A 24,290-nucleotide genomic window follows, 5' to 3' on the forward strand; every position below is an offset into this window, starting at 1 on the left:
GACCATGAGCATACACTCAGAGGCTACTTTATTAAATGTAGGAGGTATCTAAGAAAAGTAGCCAATCGAGTGTAGTTTTACCGTTATAGAACAAGCGCCGCACTTGGTAAACAAGGTGCGAGGGCTATGACAAGGTAGCCCTGTGGATCAAGAATTCATCTTATGTTCTATGTTCTTACAATGATGATGGAAAAGGCGCCCTTGAGTCAAGTGCTTTGGACTTTGGGAAGTAGGAAGAGAACGGAGAATGTCTTGTGTGGGTGGGGCCTTTGATAATGCCGGCTGCTTGACCCGGGCGGCGAGAAGCGCAGACAGATTCTGTGATGAGCTGAGCCGGGAGTTGCACCCGGATATGGTGCAGCGGTAAACATCGGCGAGGGTCAACGGGGACATGCCAAATTTCCCTCGGCCTTCCCAGGGTGCAGAGGCGCTGGTGTGCTTTGTTGGTCATTGTGCCGTCGTGGTTGGACCACTGCAGAAGACTGTCTATAATTCTACGGTAATATATTGCATCAACAGCTACAGACAGCTTTAGAATAGTATATAACATCAACAAGTCAGTATGGAGAGGGTCTCCCCTCCCCTCCCCTCTCCTGCGGCACTGTTGACGTTCTGCGAGAGCAGGTCCATAAGCACCTGCCCGCGGCCGCAGCTTGAGTGCGAAATATTTTTACTGGATGTGATTCAAAACTTTGGAAGTTTGTAGAAGAGCTCGCTGGGCAGGGCCACGCCATTTCTGCCTCTCGGATATGGGATTTAAACGAGCTTGAGTCATCCCGGCCTGGGGTAGGAGCGAGGGAAGTGTTTTTTCCCCCCTCTCGCTCTCTCTGCCCCTGTTAGTCTGGGTCCTCCGCAGTCTGAAAGGATCCGGGATTGTGTGCGGGTGACAAAATTCCACTATGGGACAGACTGACAAAGTTCGGAGGAAAGTTGTGAAGAAGTTTGCCTGGGAGTTTTGGGAGCCGTTGCATGCGCAGCTGGAAGAATCTGTCCCCGGCCAAAACGGAGCATGGAATTACTGAGGAACCTCGCTCTCTTCGTCTGTTACCTCGGCTGCTTCGGGAACCTGGCCGGCTCCGAGCCGTCCCGCAAGAGCCAGCCCGGGCTCCGACAGGGCATCGCCGGAGCTGCGCCAAGCAAGAGGAACCCCAGCGAGAGGGGGCCGAACCTCGGAGCGGGGAGATGGAGCGCCGGGCTCGGCAGAGCGACAGCAGGAGCTAGGGCGGCGGTGGCCGGCAGGGGCAAAGGCAGCGGCAGGACCGGGGAAGGGGAGAGAGGCAAAGGAGAGGGCGGCGGCTGGCGGCGCCTGAAGGGGGCAAGCGGCAGCCCGCAGGTGACCCCTCACGACTACATGCTGTTCCTCTACAAGACGCTGTCCGTCACTTCGCGCAGCGGCTTCAACGGGAGCCTGCAGCAGCCGGCGGCGCTTGCCAACACCGTCACCAGCTTCGTGGACAGAGGGCAAGGTGAGAATCGGGGGATTCGTACGCGGGGCTGGGAGGAGGGGATGGTAGAATCTGCACCCTAACACACACACACACACACACACACACACACACACTTACATGGTCAGACACACACACACACACACACACACACACACACACACACACACACACACACACACACACTTACATGGTCAGACACACACACACACACACACACACACACACACACACTTACATGGTCAGACACACACACACACACACACACACACACACACTTACATGGTCAGGCACACACAGTGACACACGGATACACGCACACACACAAATTGACAGATGCAGTGACACACACATTGACACGCGCGCGCGCAGTGTCACACGGTCACACAATAGCACGCTGACACACTAACGCACAAACGCAAGCACATTCACACACACACACACACACACACACACACACACACACACACACACACACACACACACACACACACACACACACACACACACACACACACTTTGGGGAACTGGCCGATTCAGACATCGTCTTCAGCTATTAGAAAGTTCTGCCCTATGTCAAACTTAATTTGGTAAATCTTGGCGGTCCCGATACTCTCTGCTTACCCCCTTTGTTACCCGGGATCCGGCAGTTTAATTGACTGGAGGGTTCGGAGAGGAGACATGGCACACCATCTTTCGGACTCGAGGCAGGTGGGGGAGGATAGCCGGTCTGAACGTGAGGTAAATTCCAGGCTGCCTTAGACAAGCCGGAGTTGGCGAGGGGAAAAATTCTCCCCACCGCCGGAGCCGTGAGGGGAAGCCCTAGGACTGACTGGTCGCCGCCCAGCCGGGGTACCTTGGACACTCGCTGTCGGGACGCGACCCCCTCCTGGGTTGGGCTAAGACCACAACCACCGCTTCTCGCGCCTCTTCCAACCTCTCTGTGGGGCTTCTGTGCCCCCGTTATCGCGGAAGGCTTGTGGTTCGAAAATACCGGGGAGGGTCACCCCATCTACCCCATCTCCCACACGCTGGGTGCCTGGAATTCAGGGTAACAAAAGCTCAGCTCTCTCACCTCCCAGAGAAATTCACCTTCCTCCCCCCTCTCCTGTGCTCCCGTGTAGCCGGGACAATTGTTCCAGCCGGTTGACACACCATTTGCTTGAGTGGCGGGGGACGCGGCCGCAATACAGAACAGATACCTTTTGCCGGGGTTCACTGGTGGAATGGGGATCTCCCGCGGCCGGCATTAAACAGGGACCGGTCAGTGTTAACACTGACTCTCCGCTCTCCCAGTTCCTTTCTCCTTAACTGTGGCAAGGCTGTCTGAGTGTGGGTACAATTACATAGAACAAAGAATATAGAACGTTACAGTACAGGAGAGGCGCTTCGGCCCACAATGCTGTGTCAACCTTTTAACCTACTCTAAGATCAAACTGACTCTTTCCTCCCACATAGCCCTCATTTTTCTATCAACCAAGAGTCTATCTACCATCCCGACAGGACGTTCCATATACCCTTTATTCTCTGAGTAAAAATCATTACCTCTGACCCCCCCCCCCATACTTTCCTCCAGTCATTTTAAAATTATGCCCTCTCCGCCCTGGGGAAAAGTAACTCTGTATCTGGTTGACCACTTAATCCACGCCTTTTACCATCTTATTCACCTCTATTAAGACCCCTTTCATCCTCCTCCGTCGGCAGACAGATGGAGGTCATTGAATGCCGGCCGAGATTAATCGTTCCCTCCGCTGCAGCTCCCCCCCCCACACCGCAAAAGACCACCCTTTGACCGTCTCCAGTCAGCTGCTTTTGTGAAGGGGGCGCCCGGACTCTGGCCGATTGCGATGCGTTCGCGTCACCGGGAGCCCAGGGTGCGGCGGGGAGAAGGTCGGGCATTGTAAAACCAATTGTCCCGCGTCCTCTCTTTTGGTCTGGACTTGACGCCGCCCATGGCGCTGAGATTTCTTTGAATGTCTCCCCTAATCTTACATCCAGCAGAAGCTGGCTGATTCGAGTGGGGACCATGACCCGGATAGTCCCTCCATAGTTGGCGTTCCTGTGAAGACCCGTCTTTCTGCTTCACCGGTAGTCGGGGTGGGCGCAGGGGAGACCCGCACCAATCCGGTGCAGGGCAGAAAGAGAGGCTCAGGTCAGGGTAACGGGCTGAAATAGTTGGGGGGCAGTGGGGGTGAAGGGGAGCTTCTAGAGTGGGGAGGGGGCAGAGTGTGAGAGGGGTTAGGGGTGAGAGTGTTGTTGAAGCAGGAGTTGTGTGTGGGGGAGGAGTGTCAGCTTGGGCAAAGTCTTCTGACAGGTGAGAGGGTGCAGGGCCAACATGAAAAGTTAGATGGTTAAACTGAATTGAAGCCATCTCTATCCCTCCTCTTCATCTCCCTCCTCTCTCCTTTCTCCCCGTCTCCTCCTTCTGCACCTACCCTCTTCTCTCTCTTTCTCTTTGCTCTCTTCACACACTCATTAACTTGACCCTCGTTTCTCCAGATCATGAAAAACAAAGAACTAAAAGATGCAGTGTGCAGTGGTATCCGTTTCCACGGTGACATGTCACCTGTTCAGGTCTCATCACCAGCCACCAGATGATTTGGTTAGAGTTGAGGCCCTCCATTGGTCGGAATTGATCATGGATGTTGCGTCCTAGCAGTACGATGGAGAGTAAGCAGAGACCGATATAGTTTGGTATCAGCAGTGTCACAAGAGTTGTCAGTCAGCAATGAGCTCAGCCTTAGGGTCCCCAGCTCTGGATATTTCCTTGGGGTTAATTCCTGGAGCCTTCCCAATGAGTGGGTATACCTGCAAGACAGTGGAAATATGAGATCAGAATTTTCCTTCTCCTAGATGAGCTGCCAACTACAGCTGATGAGCTCCATCTGCCTGAAGTGACTGGTTTTGCCCCTTCTCCTGTTAGTAAGAATACTTTTAAGGCAACAAGAGCCCAGCTTTGCCTTTTCTCCTGGTGAAATGGTTTGACCAGGCTTAATAACTAAGGCACACGTGAAGGCCAGGAACTGGACTTGGATGTCAGAGGCTATCTGAGATGCATGTCATTGGGAGCATTTAATAGGGGAGGAGCCTACCCTCACTACCTCCCCCGACTGTGAGAACCTTAAGGAACCTGGATAGAGTTAGCATTGGCTAAAACAAACGTGAAACCAGTGGGTGTTTAGTGTCACCAACTTTTGTGGAATAAGCCCTATCTCTTCTTTAAGGCACAATGCTGACGTCTTTGATCAAGCTCTGTCACCTGTCTCAAGATCCATCAAAATGGCTTCAGGTTAATCTCGCAAGATGTTCGGACATGTTAATAATGCTGTTACAGATTGGGTTGTTTATTATTAAATATTATCCCCAGGCAGGACCAGTAACCCATGCAAGTTTCATCATTCCCATCTTACAGACTATTCTAAGAATGAAAACCATATTTTCACACTCATGTGTGTGTGTATTTGCTTCTGTGTGAGAGAGAAAGAGAGGGGTAAGAGAGAGGGGGAGAGAGGGAAAGAAAGAGAAGGAGAGAGAGAGAGAAAGAGAGGGAGAGAGAAATTGATGTATTGCATTAATCTTTCTTGGTGGTAGACGTCATGTGTTTGGGAAGCTGTCAAAGATGCCTTGATAAGTTGCTGTAGAGTATTTGTAGATAATGCTCACTGCAGCCTGAGTGCGTCTGCGGTGGAGGGGGTGAATGCTCAGGTGGCGATACTGTGTGCCAAACAAATGGACTGCCCTGTCTGAAGTTTTGCAGGTCTTGTTGGAGCTACACTCATCCAGGACTCTACCACTCTCCTGACTTTTGCCCTGTAAATGGTGGAAAGTCTTTGAGGAAGCTGACCTGTATTTGTAAGGCTACTGCAGTCAAATGCAATCCCAGTATGATCAAAAAAATTCTTCAGGTGCTGGAAATCCAGAGCACACACACACACACAACACAGTGGAGGAGCTCATCTGTACGGGTGGAATAAAACACCAACATTTTGGGCTGAGACCCTTCTTCAGGACTGGAAAGGAATGGGGGAAGAAGCCAGAATTAGAAGATGGGGGAGGAGGAAGAGTGCTGGCTAGAAGGTGATAGGTAAGACCAGGTGGGTGGGATGAAGTGAGAAGCTGAGAGGCGATTGGTGGAAAAGGTAAAGGCTGAAGAAGACGGAATCTTATACCAAAAGGAGAGTGGATCATGGGATGAGGGGCACCAGAGGGAGGTGATAGGCAGGTGAGGAGAAGAGGAGGGGTGAGAGGGGAACCAGAGTGGGGAATGGAAGAGGAGGGAAGGGGAGAAGAAAAGCTACCTGAAGCCCGAGAGATAACCCAGTAATGATCAATTACCTGCTCAGGATCTAAGTTGAAACTGTCCTCTTTGGTTGGGGAGCCGAAGATAATTGTCAAGGCCACCATGCTGCAAGACCCAGAGCGTCAGGTTCTGCAGAACAGTGTCTGGATATCCGTGGCCCCTGGGGGCACAAGAGGCAGCAGATGCTGGAATCTGAAGCAACAAACAATCTGCTGGAGGATTGGGCAGGCAGCCCATTGGCCAGGCAGCCCATTGGGTAAGCAGCACCTGTAGGGGAATAGGAATTGCTGGCATTTTCTTTCAAAACCCTGCACCAGTCCCAATGCAGAGTTTCAACCAGGAATGTCAACAATCCCTCTCTCCCCACAGACGCTGCTCGACTTGTTGAGTTCCTCCAGCAGATTGCTTGTTTATCTGTGGTTCATGTTTCATTGATACCACATCTACTGAATTCTTAACTGACCCTTTGTAGAAACAGGGGTAATATTCAGGAAGGTTGAAATTGACAAAGGTAAGTTTAAATGCCACCCAGGATTTACTTATTGTTGCCCATTACACCTGCTGGGGTTAGAGAAGCAATGAAGGACCCCCATCTCCGGCGGTGTTCCTTCATCATGCTAGTAGCTTCCTCTCGGTTCTCAGTACTGTCAGACATGCAAGTTCCAGCTGGAGACTCAGGAATACCGTCACACTCAGATGTAGAGGGGTTCTTCATTGCTGTTTGACCAGTCAGGGTTGTTAGCCCTGGGCTGAACCCCTGAACCTGGAGGACCGGTGGATTTATTTTCCAACAGTCCAGGATTGATTTATTTGAGATTAATTCACCTAAGGGGTGGAACTGGAATTGAACTGGTTTACTATTGTCAAATGCACTGAGATACAGCGAAAAACTTTTCTCTGCGTGCCATCCAGACACGCACATTGTAAATGTAAGTGTAATGAGGCAGTAAAGAAGAAACGCAATAACGGAATGCAGAATATTACAGAGAAAGTTCAGTGCAGCTAGACAATAAGATCCGAGGGCCTTGATGAGGAAGATTGTGAGATCAAGAGCTTACCTTTATCATACAGAAAGTCCGTTTAAAAGTCTTATAATAGCAGAGGGAGCGGGAAGTGTTTGTTTAAGGTCCCTGTAAATTATAGTGTCTTTGATCACACTCAGACATGTTCTCACCCTAGGGTGCCCACCACAGGATGGAGGACAGGTGCAGCTAGCTCAGAACAGCTACTGTTTGGCGGTCAGATCCCTGTCAATGTGTGGGAGTGGCACAGCAGGTACTCCTGCTGTTTGACCATTCCAGCAACCTGGGCTCGACCCCGAACTCCAGTCTCTGTGCCGAGAGAGAACACATGGTTTTCCACTGAAATTCCGGTCTCCTCCCACATCCCAAAGGTGCGCCGATAGGCTAATGAGTCCTGCAAGTTACCGGTGGTGTAGGTGAGTGGCAGCCAGTCAACTGGGGGAAATGATCTGGTGTGTCTGAGAGAGAATAATTTGTATTGCGACAGGGCAAGGAGAGGGGGAGCAAGACTGATGGGATAGTTCTCCTTGGAGCAGGAATGGAACTGGGGCCAAGTGGCCTTCTGAGTCATTATAAGCATAAGATAATCTTCTCATCCCATCTATACCATGGTAGCATAGCAGTTAGCGTGATTCTGTTGCAGCTCAAGGCATCAGAGTTCAATTCTGACGCTGTCTGTAAGGAGTTTGTATGCTCTCTCCGTGACTGTGTGGGTTTCCTCTGGGTGCTCCGGTTTTCTCCCACAGTCCAAAGGCGTACAGCTTATTAGGTCAATTAATCATTGTAAATGGTCCTGTGATTAGGCTAAGATTAAGTCGGTGGGCTGCGGGGTGGTGCAGACTGTTGCAACTGTTTTCTGTCGTAGCTCTTCTAAATAAATAAATATGAAAGAAATGAATTTAGAAAGTCATCGGTGTTAGGGCCATAGAGTAATACGTCACACAAATAGGCCATTCTGTCCACCTCACCTGTGCTGACTTCAGCCCAGCTAAACTGCCCTGTATGCCGTTAATTGCCCTATATCCCTCTAAATCCCTTTCATCAATATACAAATGTCTATCCTATCCAAATGTCTTTTAGATATTATCATTGTAAATATGAGCTTTATTTGTCACATAGACAGCGAAATATATAGTGAAATGCATCATTTTGCATCAACGACCAACAGGGACCAGGGGCAGCCTACAAGAGTCGTCATGTCACCAGTGCCAACAAAGCTAACTGGCTAACTCTAATCTGCATGTCTCTTTGGACAAGCTATTTTGGCGCCGGAATATGTGGCAACATTTGCGGGTTGCTCTCAACGAACGCCTGGGTGCGTTGACTGTTAATGCAAACACAGCATTTCACAGTATATTTCAATGTGTTTGTGATAAATAAGCTTGGATCTTGAATCTTGGAAATGCACATGGCCATGTGGAGAACAAACAGACGTCTCACAGACGGAGGAGGGAAATGAACCCCAGTCGCCGGTACTGTAAAGCGTTGTGCTAACCACAATGCTACTTTTCCACCTCGTCTAAGAGCCAGCACTTATTGTACTCACCTCAACTACTTTCTGTGGTGATGGACTGCATATACTCCCCACACTCTGCATATCCACAACAAGCGTGGCCAACGACAAATAACCCATCTGAACAACAGCAACAACAAATAAGCCCATTTAAAACCTCCACAGCTGACCCTTCCCTCGTCAACGGAGAGTGGTCTTCTGTGTAACCAGGAACTAAAAAATAAAAGAAGCAGAAAGAGTATCAGAACCAGGATTAATATCACTAGCGTTTGTCACAAAATTAGTTGTTTTGCGGCAGCAGTACAGTGTAATACAAAATAATAAATAACTATAAATTACAATATATACATACACACAATACACACACAGAATTTAAATAGAACAGAGATGAGGAGAAATTCCTTTAGCCAGAGGTAGTGAATCTGTGGAATTCATTGCTACAGACAACTGTTGAAGCCAAGTCATTGGGTACGTTTAAAGCGGAGGTTGATAGGTTCTTGATTAGTCAGGATGTTAAAGATTATGGGAGGATGACAGGAGAATGGAGTTCAGAGGGAAAATAAATCAGCCATGATAGGATAGAGGAGCAGACTTGATGGCCTGAATGGCCTAATTCTGTTCCTATGTCTTATGATTTTATGGTTTGGCAGTTTAACTTCCCTCCCAATCATTAGCAAACCAAATGGGATTTTCCAAAGATCTGCTAGTCTTGCGGTAACAGTTTGATTCCAGATCGATTTAAAATTCCTCAGGCGGTTTTGGTGAGCGTTGATCTTGGTCTCTGGATCTGAGTTACTGGTCCGATCACAGTAATGTAATTGCTATGATACAGACCCGGTCTACACCCAGCCCTTGTAGTGCTGCTGCTCCACATCCAGACCACTAAGAGGAGCTCAAGATCCTTCAGCCGACTGAGTAACACATGGACGGATCTGATGATGCAATTGACAAAGTGATTACATCATGGATTTGCCCGTGGTACTGGATACTCTCCACTTTGTGTCCATGTCCCACAGAGCAACGCTTACCTCGGCGGTAGAGGAGAGAGTAAGCAGGTTTGTCCCAGTTATAGAGCCTTCGGCCCAACTAGTCCATGCAAACATGGCGCTCACCCAGCTAGTCCCGACTTTCCTGCAGTCGGCCCATCCCTCCATGTACCTTTCCAAGTGCTTATTAGATGATAAGCAGGAGACTCTGTAGATGTTTCTTAAATGAGACTATTGTACCCGTCTTAACCACTTCCTCTTGGAGGTCAATACAATCACCACCTTCTGTGTGAAAAAGTTGATCCTCGGGTCCCATTTTAAATCTTCCCCCCTCAGCCTAAACCCATGCCTCCTAGTTTTGGTCACCCTTATCCTGGGGAGAAGACTGCTACCTTCCACCTCATCTAAGCCATGGTTCTAAATCTACAGAGGAAGAATTAGGCTATTGGTCCTAAGAAGTCTGCTCTGCCATCCCATCATGGTTGATTTGTTAACCTTCTTAATCCGATTCTCCTGCCTTTTTCTCATAACCTTTGACACCCTAACAAATCAAGAACCTATCAACCTCTGCTTTAAATATACTCAATAACTTGGCCTCCACAGCCATCCAGGGCAATGAATTCTACAGATTTGGCTAAAGTAATTTCTTTTCATCTCTGTTGTAAATTGATGCCCCTCTCTTCTGAGGTTATGCCCTCTGGTCCTGTTTTCACCCTCTATAGGAAACATCTTCTCCACGTCCACTCATCATCTTTTCCAAGGCTAAACTGGGAGAGTCTTTGCCCAACAGACCCATGTTCCCAGTGATAATACTGAGACGTGGACACTGTGCCTGTCTCTGACAGACTCTGTAGGCTCCATGGGCCTCTCTGTTAGGGATAAGAGTCCATGACATAAAAAATGTCTTGGGAACCTCTGCTGTAGATTAAGAACAGAAAAAGCACAGAGTAGCAAAATGGTGGCGATCTAACAAGTGCCTCCAACCAGCAATACATGGGCTGTTTTGTCCTGTCATTCTGGGAAATATTTGGCAGCATTTCTTCCTGAGACGTCTGGGCAGGATCACTATGGAGTCAATGTTGCAGCTTGTCAGAGCATCCTGAAGTAAGGGTCATTGTTTGAAAGCAAGTGGTCACTCCTTTCAGACAGTGATGTCATAGAATCATAGAATAATGCAAGACAGAAACAGACCAATCAGCCCAACTGATGCATGCTGACCCAGTCCCATCCAACCAAGCTCCATTTGCCCAGGTTTGGCCCATGTTCCTCTAAACCAGGGGTTCCCAACCTGGGGTTCATGGACCCCTCGGTTAAAGGTAGGTGTCCATGGCATAAAAAAGGTTGGGAACCCCTGATCTAAACCTTTCCTACCTATGTACCTCTCCAAGTATCTTTTAAATGTTATTAATATACCTGCATCAACCACCTCCTTTGGCAGACTATACCACCCTCTGTGTAAAAACATTGCTTCCCAAGTTCCTTTCAATTCTCTCTTCTCACTCTACCCTTACCATTTAGTTCATAATGCCCCTATCCTGGGGAAAAAATGGTATGCATTCACCCTCATGAATTTATACCCCTCTGTAATATTGCTTCTCATTCTCCTACCCTCCAAGGAAAACATTCTGCTCTGTTCAACTTCTCCCTGTAAGCCAGTAGTGGCAACATTCTTGTAAATCTTTTCGTCTCCTTTTCCAGTTCAGTAACATTTTTCAGAATCAGGTCTACTATCACGGCTGTATGTTGTCAAATTTGTTATTTTGCAGCAGCCGTACAGTGGAATATATTAAAAAAAGCATATGTATGTAAAATAAATTAAATAGTGCCAAAACTATAGTGAGGTAATGTTCATTGGTTCATTGTCCATTCAGAGATTGGCTGGCAGAGGGGAAGACGTTTATGAAACACTGAGTGAGTGTTTTCAGGCTCCTGTGCCTCCTCATGTGGGTAGGTCTTGTCCTGGTTGGTGAGGCTCCAGCATGATGGGGGATTCACAGTTAGGGATATCTGATAGCAGAGGGGAAGAAGCTATTCCTAAAATGTTGAGTGTGTATCTTCAGGCTCCTGTACCTCCTCCTTGAGGGCAGCAAAGAGAAGAGGGCATGCCCTGGGTGACGGGGTCACCTTTTTGAGGCGTTGCTTTTGACGGTGTCTTGGATACTGGGGAGGCTCGTGCCCATGATGTTCACAACTTCCTGCAGCTTTTTACGATCTTGTGCAGTGGCCTCTCCCCCATACAGATTGGGATGCAACTATACCTCCTCCCTGATCGAAGCAATGAGAAGAGGGCGTGTCTTTCCTATAGTAAGCTGATTGAACACAATGCTCCAAGCATGGCCCCGCCATTGTCACATACAACTGCAAATGGCAGACGCGATGAGATCTTTCCTATTGAAGGATAATGGTTTTGGAAATCTCTTCCTCATACAGCAATCACAGAAAGGACTTTCAATACTTACAAAGCAGATGGTAAGCAAGAACATAAACATTCTCTAGATAGACAGGACTGTGATGTTTGGGTTACAGTCAGGTTAGGGCACAGTGCGTGGTAGCATAGTGGCTAGCGTAATGCTTTACAGCACCAGCGATCGGGGTTCAATTACAGACAACAGCGGGATTGAACGCGGGTCGTTGGCACCATGATAGTGTTACACCATTTGCTACACTATCATGTCACTCAGCAGATTCTGCGCTCCTCCCGTGGGCTCCCCCATGGTCCTGGCCAAGACACTGTGAGGTGCTCAAGTCATGGATTTCCACGGATCGATGGGGATTTGGTTTTATGTTTTATGAGCAGCTTCTTCTCCACTGAAGTTGTATTATCTTTAGAAACAGCCTCTTTCCCTCCTGCCGTCACATTTATGAATAGTCCATGAACCCATGTCATGCTACCTCACAATTTCTCTTTTGTACTATTTATTTATTTGTTTATTTATTGACTTTATAGTAATAGTTTATGTCTCACACTGTACTGCTGCCACAAAACAACTTTCTCCACATACTTCAGTGATAATAAATTTAATTCTGAATATTCAAGGAGGTTCTGAGAAGCAGTTTTTCGGTCCTCCTCTGATGGATTTGCAGCAGGATTTATTTTAATTTTTCCAATCTGATGCAAAGGTGAATGTTCAGGTGGAAGGGTTCTCATCCGAGGTATTAAACTGAGGTCCTATCCGCCCTCTCAGGAGGATATAAAGTGCTTTTTTGATGTTCTGGTTAATATTCAGGACATCTTCAAGGATCAATGCCTCGAAAAGGCACTGTCCATCATTAGGGACCATCGTCACCCAGGGCATGCCCTCTTCTCATTGTTACCATCAGGAAGGAGGTACAGGAGCCTGAAGGCACACACTCAGTGATTCAGGAACATTTTCTTCTCCTCTGCCATCCGATTGCTGAATGGACATTGAATCCGTGAACACTACCTCACTACTTTTTTACACTACTTACTTAATTTTACTTTTACGTATACAGTATATGTATCGAACAGAGAGTTGGCAGGAGCAAAGGATGTTGGGAATGGAAATGCTAGAGTATTGTTGGAGGGGTATGGGATAGATGGCAGAGAAGGAGTGCTAGGGGCAGGAGTTAGTATGGGTGTAGACACACCCGGCCCTGAGATACCAGGCAAAGTTATTTTGATTCCAAACAATTGACTTATTGATCATTACAGAATGTCTCTCTGATGCTTCCTGCTCCTTCCCTTATCCCTTCCCCCTTTCCCAACCATGATTCCCCTCTCCCTGTCCCTTCCTACTCTCAGTCCACAATAGAGACCCATATCAAAATCAGATTTGTCATCACTCACATCGGTCGGTTAACATCAACTGGAAAAACCAGATTGTTTGTTCATTATCACACTGCTGTTCATATACACTCAGTGGCCACTTCGTTAGGTACACCCGCTCATTAATGCAAGTATTTCATCAATCAACAGCTGAACCTCTTGACCATGTCAACATGCATTGAGTTACTGTCACATGATTGGCTGACTAGATATTTGCATTAAAGAGCAGGTGTACATCATAAAGTGGCCACTGAGTGCACATGTTGGAGGGATTCAAAGGGCTGAATCCAGTTCCCCCGCCACAAATTAACTCAGTGGCCAGGCAGCACCTATGGAGGAAAATGCCTGCCCCACTGAGTTCCTCCAGCATTTTGTGTGTGTTGGTCCAGACTTCCAGTCTCTGCAGTTTCTCGTGAGTCTGCTGGAGGAATTCAGCAGGTCAGGCAGCGAAGGTGGGGGAGGGAGGGGGTGAGAAAGGAATTCGAGAGCAGTGAGGGAATGTTACAAATCAACAGTGCCCTGCTTAGAGCACACTTGGAGAATTGTATTGGGTTCTGCTTGCCTAGGGTGTAGAAGTTTTAGAGAGGGTGCAGAGGAGATCCACCAGAGACATGTCTTATCAAGATCGGTTGTGTGAGCTGGGACATTTTGAGCAACACTCAAAATGCTGGAGGAACTCAGCAAGTCAGTCAGCTTCTATGGAGGGGAATAGACAGCTGACATTTCAGGCAAAGGCCCTTCATCACGACTGGAAAGGAAGGGGGCCGAATCCAGAATAAGAATGAGAGACAAGGAGGAGAAGTACAGGCTGGCAGGTGACAGGTGAAGGGGACTGTAAATAGGTGAGGGAGGGAGGATAATGTAAGAAACTTGGAGGTGAAATGCGGAAGAGGTAAAGGGCTGAAGGAAAATCTGATGGGAGAGGAAAGTAGACCATGGAATAAGAGGAAGCAGGAAGGGCACCGGGGGAGGTGAGAAAGGAAGAGGTAAGAGGGGAGCAAGAATGAGAAAGGGAAAGAGAGAGAAGGAGGGGGAGATTGTTTATTCCCCTCCATAGATGCAGCCTAACCTGCTGAATTTCTCCAGCACTTTATGTGCGTTCCCTGTGAAATTCATTAAGGTCCTGCTCTCAATAATTGGATCTACCCTAAGGTTAGTTTTGAGTTAATAAGAGGGCCTCTGAGCTGGAGTAGCACCTTCACTCGTGGAGGTGAGACCTGGGTAATATAGACCGGCCTTGCCAGGAACACTGTTTTAAAAAAATATTCAGTGGTGGTGTTATAGGAGAGGCTTCCTTCCTGAGCTGAAGGCTTGTGAGATTGCAGTATGACTGGTTTATTTTTTTAAGAGCAAAGTTTAGGAAACTTTAGTATCCTGTGTATAATATCCATTTACATCACAGGCTGACTGCAATTGCATGTAGATTTATCATTCAAAATAGTTGGAGTGCTTACACAGCAATCAATAATTTTTCGTAACAGACACAGAATGCCGGAGGAGCTCAGCAGGTCAGGCAGCATCTACGGAACTGAATAAACAGTCAACGTTTCGGGCTGGGACCCTTCTTCAGGACTGGAAAGGAAAGGGGAAGATGCCAGAATAAAACGGTGGGTGGAGGGAAGGAGGGTAGCTGGATGGTGGTAGGCGAAGCCAGCCGGGTGGGAAAGGTAAAGGGCTGGAAAAGAAGGAATCTCACAGGAGTGGAGAATGGGAAGGAGGAGGGGACCCAGGCGGAGGTGACAGGCAGGTGAGAAAAGGTAAGAGATCAGAGTGGTGAATAGAAGAGAAGGAGGGGAAGAAAAATCTTTTAGTGTAGTCTTTAGAGAGAATCTATTTTGGACAATGACCTAGGAATTCAGAACATTGAACAGAACAGCCCAGGAACAGGCCCATAAGCCCAGAATGTTGTGCTGAGCTAACCAAATGCTTAAATAAATGAAATGTCAAACTACACGGATCCCTTTTTCCCACACAATGTCCATATCCTTCAATTCTCCACGTATTCATGTGTCTCTCTATGAGCCTCTTAAACACCTCTCTTGTATTTGCCTTCATCACCACCCCTGCCAGAACACAACACACATACCACTCTGTAGGTAAAAAATTTGTCCAGGACATCTCCTTTCAGTGGTGTCCCAGTGTTTGTATGTTACTGTAAGTGTTTCAAGCAACCGGGGTAGATTTTCATTGACATTGACGCACACTCAATGGCCACTTTGTTGATATCTCCTGTACCTAATAAAGTGGTGACTGAGTGTATGTTCATGATCTGCTGCCATAGCCCATCCACTTCAAAGTTCGAAGTGCTGTGCATTCGTTCAGAGATGCTCTTCTGCACACCACTGTTGTAATGCATGGTTATTTGAGTTACAGTCGCCTTCTTGTCAGTTTGAACCAGTCTGGCCATTCTCCTCTGATGCCTCTTACTAACGAGGCAGTTTTGCCCACAGAGCTGCCGCTCACTGGATTTTTTTTTTGTTTTTCACACCAAGCTCTAAAGACCGTTGTGTGGCAGATCAGCATTTTCTGAGATACTCAAACCACCCCATCTGACACCAACAATCATTCCACAGTCAGAGTCACTCAGATCACATTCCCTCCCCATTCTGATGTTTGGTCTGAACAACAACTGAACCTCCTGACCATGTCTGCATGCTTTGCGCATTGAGTTGCTGCCACATGATTGGCTGATTAGATATTTGCAGTAACAAATACCTAATAAAGTGGCCACTGAGTGTAAGTAATCAAGCAACATTATCAAAACCCTCTATCAGTTTATTAGAAACTTTAAAATGTTTCCTTGTTTCTTCGCCCACTAACCCACCCCACCCCCACCCTCCATCATCATTACTTTATCATTTTCTGTCAGAGCCACCTTATGTACAGACACTCCTGTGCCTAGCATCACTTTATGGACATACACTCAGTCTATATACTGTATATACAAGCTATCTTATGTATTTGTTGGCTATGTGGAACGGTCTATGCTCCAAGTCTACACTGGTATCGCTCCCCAACTTTTCCTACACCACATCAACAACTGCATTGGTGCTGCTTCCTGCAACCATGCGGAGCTTGTCAACTTCACCAACTTTGCCTCCAACTTCCACCCTGCCCTCAAATTTATCTGGTCCATTTCCGGCACCTCCCTCCCCTTTCTCGATCTCTCTGTCTCTATCTCTGGAGACAGCTTACCTGTAGTGTATATTATAAACCACTGATTCTCATAGCTACCTGGGACTACACCTCTTCACACCCTGTTAATTGTAAAAACGCCATAACCTTCTGTCTGTTCCTCCGTCTCCGTAGCATCTGCTCTCAGGATGAGTGCTACACCTGCCCCTACACCTCCTCCCTCACTACCACACAGGGCCCCATACAGTCCTTCCAGGTGAGGTGATACTTCACCTGTGAGTCTGTTGGGGTCATCTACTGTATCCGGTGCTCCCGGTGTGGCCTCTTGTGTGTCGATGAGACCCGACGCAGATTGGGAGACTGCTTCACCGAGCACCTACACTCCGTCCACCAGAAAAAGTAAGATGTTCCAGTGACCACACATTCTAATTTCTCTTGCCATTCGCATTCCAACATGTCAGTCCATGCCTCCTCTACTGCCATGATGAGACCACACTCAGGCTGAAGGAACAACACCTTCTATTCTATCTGGGTAGCCTCCAACCTGATGGCATGAACATCGATTTCTCTAACTTCTGGCAATGCCCCCCACTTCACCATTCCCAATTTTCATTTCTCTCTCTCACCTGATCACCTCCCTCTGGTGCTCCTTCCCCTTTTCTTTCTTACATACTTTCTGTCCTCCCCTATCAGATTCCCCCTTCTCTACCCCTGTATCTCTTTCACTAATCAACTTTCCAGCTCTTTACTTCATCCCTCCCCTCTCCTGGTTTCACCTGTCACCTGGTGGTTTTTCCTCCCCTCCCTTCACCTGCTTACTCTGACTACTTAGCCTTTTTCCCCAGTCCTGCCGAACGGTTTGACCAAAAACGTCAACTGTACTCTTTTCCATAGATGCTGCCTGGCCTGCTGAGTTCCTCCAGCGTTTCATGTGCGTTGCTTTGATTTCCAGCATCTGCAGATCTTACTCTTGTTTATTTATATTTATTGTTTTTTATTATTGTGTTCTTTGCCTTATTCTGTTTTTTTTTGGTGCTGCATAGGATTCCGAGTAACAATTATTTAATTCTCCTTTACACTCATGAACTGGGAACAATCTTGAATGCTACGCCCTTGTGGGCATGCTATGTTGGTGCTGGAATGTGTGGCCATGCTTATCTTTCACTGACTCAGAATATCCCCACAATAAAGGGTGAATGAGAAGAGACCAGGTCTGTGGTTTCCCCAATCCACTGCGACACTGGTAGACATCTTAGTGGTGATGTTGTCAGAGAGGGTAGCAACCACAAGGCCATGAACCGGTCTGGAGTCAACGCTGAGTTGAAGAATTATGTGATGTGATCCATTCTTCATTGTCCGTTTGGTTTGCCATGATGGTTGGCAGGTCCATGGAAAACGTTCAGCTTGTGGTGGACTCTGCACCCTGCTCAGCCGTTAGTCCCAAATAATGGAATGTGTGCAGATTGCTGCAGTAATAGTTTACAGGCAGGAGGTACCTCCACTGACGTCACCTCCAAAAACTGCATGCTGTTGCTAACCCGTAACTGTGGTGCTGTGTCAAGTAGGCAAGAGCCTGTTTTACTGGTGAACTGTGGCCCTTCAACCAGAAAGTAAAACCAGGCATTTCACCGCAGGGAAGGATGGCTTTCTGTCAAATTAAACCACTCGGCTCCACAGATCCCAGACACATTCTACACCAGGGCTACCGTTTGGAGAGGGGGTGGGGGCTGTGGTTGAAACTTAGTTAACCCTTCAGATGTTCCTCAAGATTCTTAATAACCCAATTTTCGATTATCTGAGGTTTAAGCCTATGGCAGCTGTTGTTGAGCCTTGAGAAGTGGTCTGCAAGCTCCTCACCTCCTCCCTGATGGCAGCGTTGGGAAGAGAGCACGGCCTGGAGGGTGGGGGTCCTGGATGATGGTTGTCTCCCCTCTGAAGCATCGTCTCTTGTTGATGTCCCTAGCGGTGGGGAGAGCTGGGGGAGCCCACAAGGAGTATTTCCATTTCCCTATGGTTTTATTTTCCATATGTTTTTATTTTAGATTTCCAGTATCTGCAGTTGTTTTTTTTTTAAATTTTCATTTACTGTAACATTCTGCCTGTTTACGTCTTCCAGTCACTCACAGGGATAACTTTGCACTTGGACGGTTCTGACCACTGTTCTTAAGGGAGCGTCTCTCAATGCACCAGAGACAGAGAGAAGGCTGTTAGTTTGCGCAGGCACATGGAATTTTTCACTGTGGCAGCGGTGCCAGTCAGTGAATTGGGCAGTGGTGGGAAGGGCACATGCTCTGTGTTTGACGCGAGCCCAACGGCATCATTCGTACGTCAAAACCAGTCAGTAATAATGAGTTATAGCACGGAGATATCAGGCTCCTAAAGCGGTGTGGATAACTTCAGCCCCCTCCACTCGGAACTGGTTCCACCACCTATGGACTCCCTTTCACAGTCCCTGCAACCCAGGTTCTCACTATTATTTATTTGATTGTTTATTTATTTATTATTTGTGATTTTTTTTGTATTTGCACATTTTCTCCTCTTTTGCACAATGGCTGTCTGTGTGGTTTTTCATTGATTTTATTGTATTTCTCTGTTCTACAGCAAATGCCCGCAACAGAGTAAATCTCAGGTTGACTTATACCTACTTTGGTAAAAAAATTTACTTTGGATTTTGAACTTTGAAACAGTCCCTTCAGCCCATCACATACAGTATGTGCCAACTTTTCCTCCCATTTGTTCAAATCCCAGTTGCCTGCAGTGGGTCTGCATCCTTATGCCTTATCTATTCAAGTGTCTGTCCAAATGCCTCGTAAATATATAATTATTGCATCAGATACCACTACCTCCTGAAAGGACAGAAGATTGGCTTTATTTGTCACGCATACATTGAAACACACAGTGAAATGCTTCGAGTCAGTGAGGATTCTGCTGGGAATTCTGATTCCCAGGATTCTGCTGCAAATATTGCTGAATGACCTGCTATGTTCCTTCAGTATTTTGTGTGTACACTTGGAGTATTGGGTACAGTTCCCCATAGGAGGGATGTGGTGGCTTTAAAGAGGGTGCAGAGGGGATTTACCAGGATGCTAGGTGCATAGGATGCCCTGCCAGGGGTGGTTGTAGAGGCAGATACATCAGAGACATTTAAGAGACTCAGATAAGAGAATTGATTAAAAAAAAGTGGAGAGCTATGTGGGAGGGAAGAATCAGATGAACTCTTGCCCTCACAATATAACCTGTTATTGTTGATCTGCACTGCACTTCCCCTGTAACCGCAATACTTCATTCTCTTATTGTTTCATCTTGTACTATCTCAGTACACTGTGTGATGATCGGATCTGTATGATTATGCAAGACAAGCTTTTCACTGTATCTCGGTACATGTGATTATAATAAACCAATCCCAATTCCAGTAAGATGGCTCCAAGGTGACCATCTCATGATGTAACATATTCAGTGGGATAAGTATTGACTACTGATTGTGGGGGTGATAGTCTGTTTTTCAATCTGTACTACGAGAACTCAGTCTAATGGAAAGGCAGAGGTTCTAATTCTTCATTACTCTGGGCTGCTACCTCATTAACTCAATTATTAATTCCCTTCTGAGCATCAACAGATTTGTTCCTGACTCCTGATGAAAGGCCCCAGCCCAATGCTTGTTGACTGTTTATTCCTCTCCATAGATGCTTCCTGAGTTGCTGAGTTTCTTTAGGATATTGTGTGTTACTCTGGCTTGTGTAACTCATTTGTCTTGTTCTCTTTTGCTAGATGATCGCCACCCCTTTGTGAGGAAGCAGAAGTATATCTTCAACATCAGTGCAATGGAGAAGGAAGGGTTGCTGGGTGCAGAGCTGCGGATCCTGAGAACAAGGCCGGTGGACGGGAGGAGAGTGCGGACTCCAGGGAATGTGTACACTCTCCGATTGTCCAAGTGCCCTTCGGACAGGCAGAAACCCATTGTCATTGACTCTCGGTCCATTGACCCATTGGACACACCGAAGTGGGAGGTCTTTAACATTTGGAAGCTCTTCCGTACATCCAGGAAGGACCAGCTGTTGACACAACTTTGCTTTGAGCTGGAAGCCTTGGATAGAGGCAGGACAGTGGATCTGAGAAGCCTGGGCTTTGGCAGGGTGGGACGCCAGACCAAAGAGAAAGCTCTGCTACTCGTGTCTGGTAGGACCAAAAAACGGGACTTGTTCTTCAACGAGGTTAAAGCCAGGTCCGGGCAGGACGACAAGACAGTTTACGAGTTCCTGTTCAATCAGAGAAGAAAGAGGAGAGCCCCTCACACGAGCCGCCAGTCTAAAGGCAAGAAAACGAAACCACGGTGCACACGAAGACCTCTCCATGTGAACTTTAAGGAGATGGGCTGGGACGACTGGATCATCGCACCGTTGGACTATGAAGCATATCACTGCGAGGGGGTTTGCGACTTCCCCCTCCGCTCTCACTTGGAGCCCACAAACCATGCCATAATCCAGACGCTCATGAACTCTATGGACCCGGAATCTACCCCGCCAAGTTGCTGCGTACCGACGAAACTAAGCCCCATTAGTATTTTGTACATAGACTCAGCCAATAATGTGGTGTACAAACAGTACGAGGATATGGTGGTAGAGTCCTGTGGCTGTAGGTAGCATTGGTCTGTGTTGCCAGGCAACCAGTACAAGGTGCACACTGGGACTTGAACCATATTGAGTGCAGCAGGTACAGTTGGTTTCCTGGTATTCTCATTTGCAGTCGAGATACCATAAGCTATCGGTAGGGAGTCGGAGGAGATGTTCCGTGGTGGTGAAACTGCTGCTGAAGCTGAAAGAGCAACAGTGCAGCTTACAATTAACCAACTGACCACAACAGCCCCAGTGAGATTTAGTTAATGGAGAGTCAGTTCCTCGAGACGCCTGGTGCCAATATCTAAGGCTGACAGATAGAACACATTTAGTGCAATACAGCCACACCACTCACTACCTTACCTAACTCAGACAGACGGGCAAGACGCTGGAGAGAGTAGGGTGGGGGGCGGAAGAGAGGTCAATCTGCGAGACAGCTCCGGGAAGGTTCTTTTCACTAAATCCTATGAAAATATGGCTGATTTTGTAGCAAATCCGTCACCATCGAAGTGATCCCATTGGGACAGTTCACAGATTAGATCCAGGGAGCACTGACAGACTGAGAGACGCTCTCAGTTGTGTAGCCTTGGGAAAACAGGAGAGCATTTTAGCAGTGAATGGTTTGCGGCTGCTCTGACTCTGGGCGAGGATCATCAGCCATTCTAGACTCCAGTGTAGCAGGGCTCCTCGCCTGACGTTCTAATCTCATGCAAGGCATATCCTGTTTAAATATTTTTATTTAGCGATACGGCACAGAACAGGCCAGTCTGGCCCTTTGAGCCACACCGTGCAATCCCCGACAAACCCAATTAACCCTAACCAAGTCACGGGACAAATTACAATGACCCAACTGACGTAGCCGGTACGTCTTTGGACTGTGGAAGGAAACTGGAGCACCCAAAGGACAGCCACACATTCCATGGGGGAGGACAGACAGACTCCTTACAGAATGGCGCTGGAATTTAACTCTGAACTCTGGAATGCCCAGTGCTGTAATAACATTTTGCTAACTACTATGCTACCGTAGCACCCGTAATTAAAAGCCGTTGAGCAGTCTTGGTAACAGTGCATGAGCCAGTGGCCATGTAAATCCCGCAACCTTGAGAAATGGAACAGGCCAGCAGCTTCCAATAGAATGGGATCCTAGAACATACCTAGAGCATGTAACAGTACAACACAGTACAGGCTCTTTGGCCCCAATGTTGTGCTGACCTTCTAAACTAGTTTAACATAGAAAACCTACAGCACAATACAGGCGCTTTGGCCCACAAAGTCATGCCAAACATGTCCCCACCTTGGAAATTACTAGGGTTACCCATAGCCCTCTATAATCAATCTACAATCAATCTAACCTTTTGCTCCCACAGAGCCCTCCATTTTTCTTTCATCCATGTGTCTTTCTAAGAGTCTCTTAAATGTCCCTAATGTATCTGCTTCCACTACCACCCCTGCACTCGCCATACACTCACCCCTCTCCGTGTAAAAAACTTACCCCGCTTAACTTTCCTCCAATCACCTTAAAGTTAGGCTCCCCTCATCTTAGCCACTTCAACCCTGCGAAAAGGGCACTGGCCATCCACTGGGTCTACGCCTCTTATCATCTTGTACACCCCTACCAAGTCCTGTTAGAAGTGAGAGCCGGGAAGTTTGATGGTGGACACGTGGCCACAGCAAGGGCGATGCAGCCTGCTCGGTTGTCATCCCTTCAGCACCGATCTCCCCTCATCACCAGTGCACCGAGGCTGCAGTGCGGTGAGCTGCTGTTACCCGCGCTAACCGGTGACCTCTGTGGTCAAAGGGCAGCAGGTCCAGGGCAATAGTGCCTCTTGCAGGTTGCCCCCAAGTCGCACCCTCATCCTGACTCGGAGACATTTCCTTCACTGTCACTGGGTCTTAGTCACTGAGTTCCCACCCCAGCTCCTCTATCTTCCCGAGGAGGACTGCAGCTGGACAGTAAGGACTACCTTGTCAGCGTCGAATAGGGATGGGCAACCTTGATGAGACCAGGCTTTAAAGTAATGGTTCAAAGCTTCATTTATTATCAAATTATGTATGCAGTATGCAACTCTGAGATTTATCTTCTCCAGACAGCCACAAAACAAAGAAATCCATGGAAATAAAGGCCACAAATCTACCTCACCATTTACCAAACGAGTTAACAAACTTCACGACACACGCCGGTGATAATAAACCTGATTCTGATAAATGCATCAAGGGTGGGAAGGGTCATTGATTATGTTGGCTACTTTCCTGAGGCGGCTGCAAGCGCAGACAGAGTGCACGAAAAGGAAGCTGGTTTCTGTGGTGGGCGAGGCTGTGTCCACTACCCTACGATTCCTTGCAGTCTTGTGAGTGGGGAGGGCAATGAGAAAGGAAAACAGGATTATTATGTTCGGTGGGCCCAAAAGGCCTGTTTCCATTTTCTGTGCTGTTATACCTCCTCTTAACTCGATGAACATCTCATACATTTCTGCTCAACACTGTGTCACACTTATGTTCGATGGTACACTTCACTGTTAGCAAGGATACCAGAGTTCAAAGTTCAAAGTACATATATGTCACCATATACAACCCTGAGATTAGTTCCCTTGCAGGCATTTGCAGTAAATGCAAAGAAACACAATAGAATCAATGCTAAACCCCACACAAGATGGACAACAACCAATGTGCCAAGTGGTACCAGTGGACACGTGGCTATCAAATGGTTTCATGTGCCAGTCTGCCCTGTAAAGTGAACTCTAATACTGTATAGAATTTGCTCTTGGGAGGGAAGGGGAGATTTAATTTTCGGAAACAGCCACAGATGTAATCAGTGCATGTTGGAACGAAAATGGTTATGTGAATTGTTTACTGTGTGTACAATGAGGAATCTGTTACTTGTTCATAAATGTAACTGTAAATTGGAATTTGTCAGAATTTTCCTGAATCCCTGTACTGCACAAGAAGCTGAACAAATGGGGATGTTCAAGATATAAAAAAAATAGTTCAAGTTCATGCTTGTCGTCACCTGATTGTACGTTTACACAACCAAATGCAACAATGTTCCTGTGGACCACAGTGCACCCACACAGCATCTATCAGTCACAGCACATAAAACAAAGCATTACCACCAATAATAAAGTATAATTCAAAATGCATGTCGTGCACTGTGCAGGCAAAAAATATATTGAATGCAAAAAAAAATCTTAAATGAACAAAAACTACACAAGTTGCATAGAATCACAAGGCCATGATGGATCTAAATGGGGCAAATCGAGGAAAATTGCTCCCGTTAGCCAAGCGTTCAGATTTAAAGATCTGTGCACATGCTTTGAGGCAGGCAAAGAAATCTTTTGTTGACTCAAGGCGGAGGAGTTAGAATTGGGAGCTCACTGCCTGTGGATGCAGTGGAAACATTCAGGGGTTTCTGAGAGGGAGTTGGATAGATGCTTGAGACAATGATGTGCAGGGCTGTGGAGGAAAGCACAGGGGAATAGGACTGAGAGTAGT

General features: G+C 47.3%; 1 protein-coding gene across 1 annotated transcript; it reads left to right on the forward strand.

Moving 5' to 3' along the window:
• Nucleotides 1-679: 679 nt before the first annotated feature.
• gdf5 (growth differentiation factor 5) lies at nt 680-23,793 on the forward strand. The gene is made up of 2 exons (XM_073062170.1): nt 680-1,466; nt 19,957-23,793. Exons 1-2 carry the CDS (start codon nt 1,010-1,012, stop codon nt 20,826-20,828), a joined length of 1,329 nt encoding a protein of 442 aa, XP_072918271.1. The 5' UTR covers nt 680-1,009; the 3' UTR covers nt 20,829-23,793.
• The last annotated feature ends 497 nt before the right edge of the window (nt 23,794-24,290 follow it).

This window comes from Hemitrygon akajei, chromosome 11, assembly GCF_048418815.1.
Source record: "Hemitrygon akajei chromosome 11, sHemAka1.3, whole genome shotgun sequence".
NCBI classification, from domain to species: Eukaryota; Metazoa; Chordata; class Chondrichthyes; order Myliobatiformes; family Dasyatidae; genus Hemitrygon; species Hemitrygon akajei.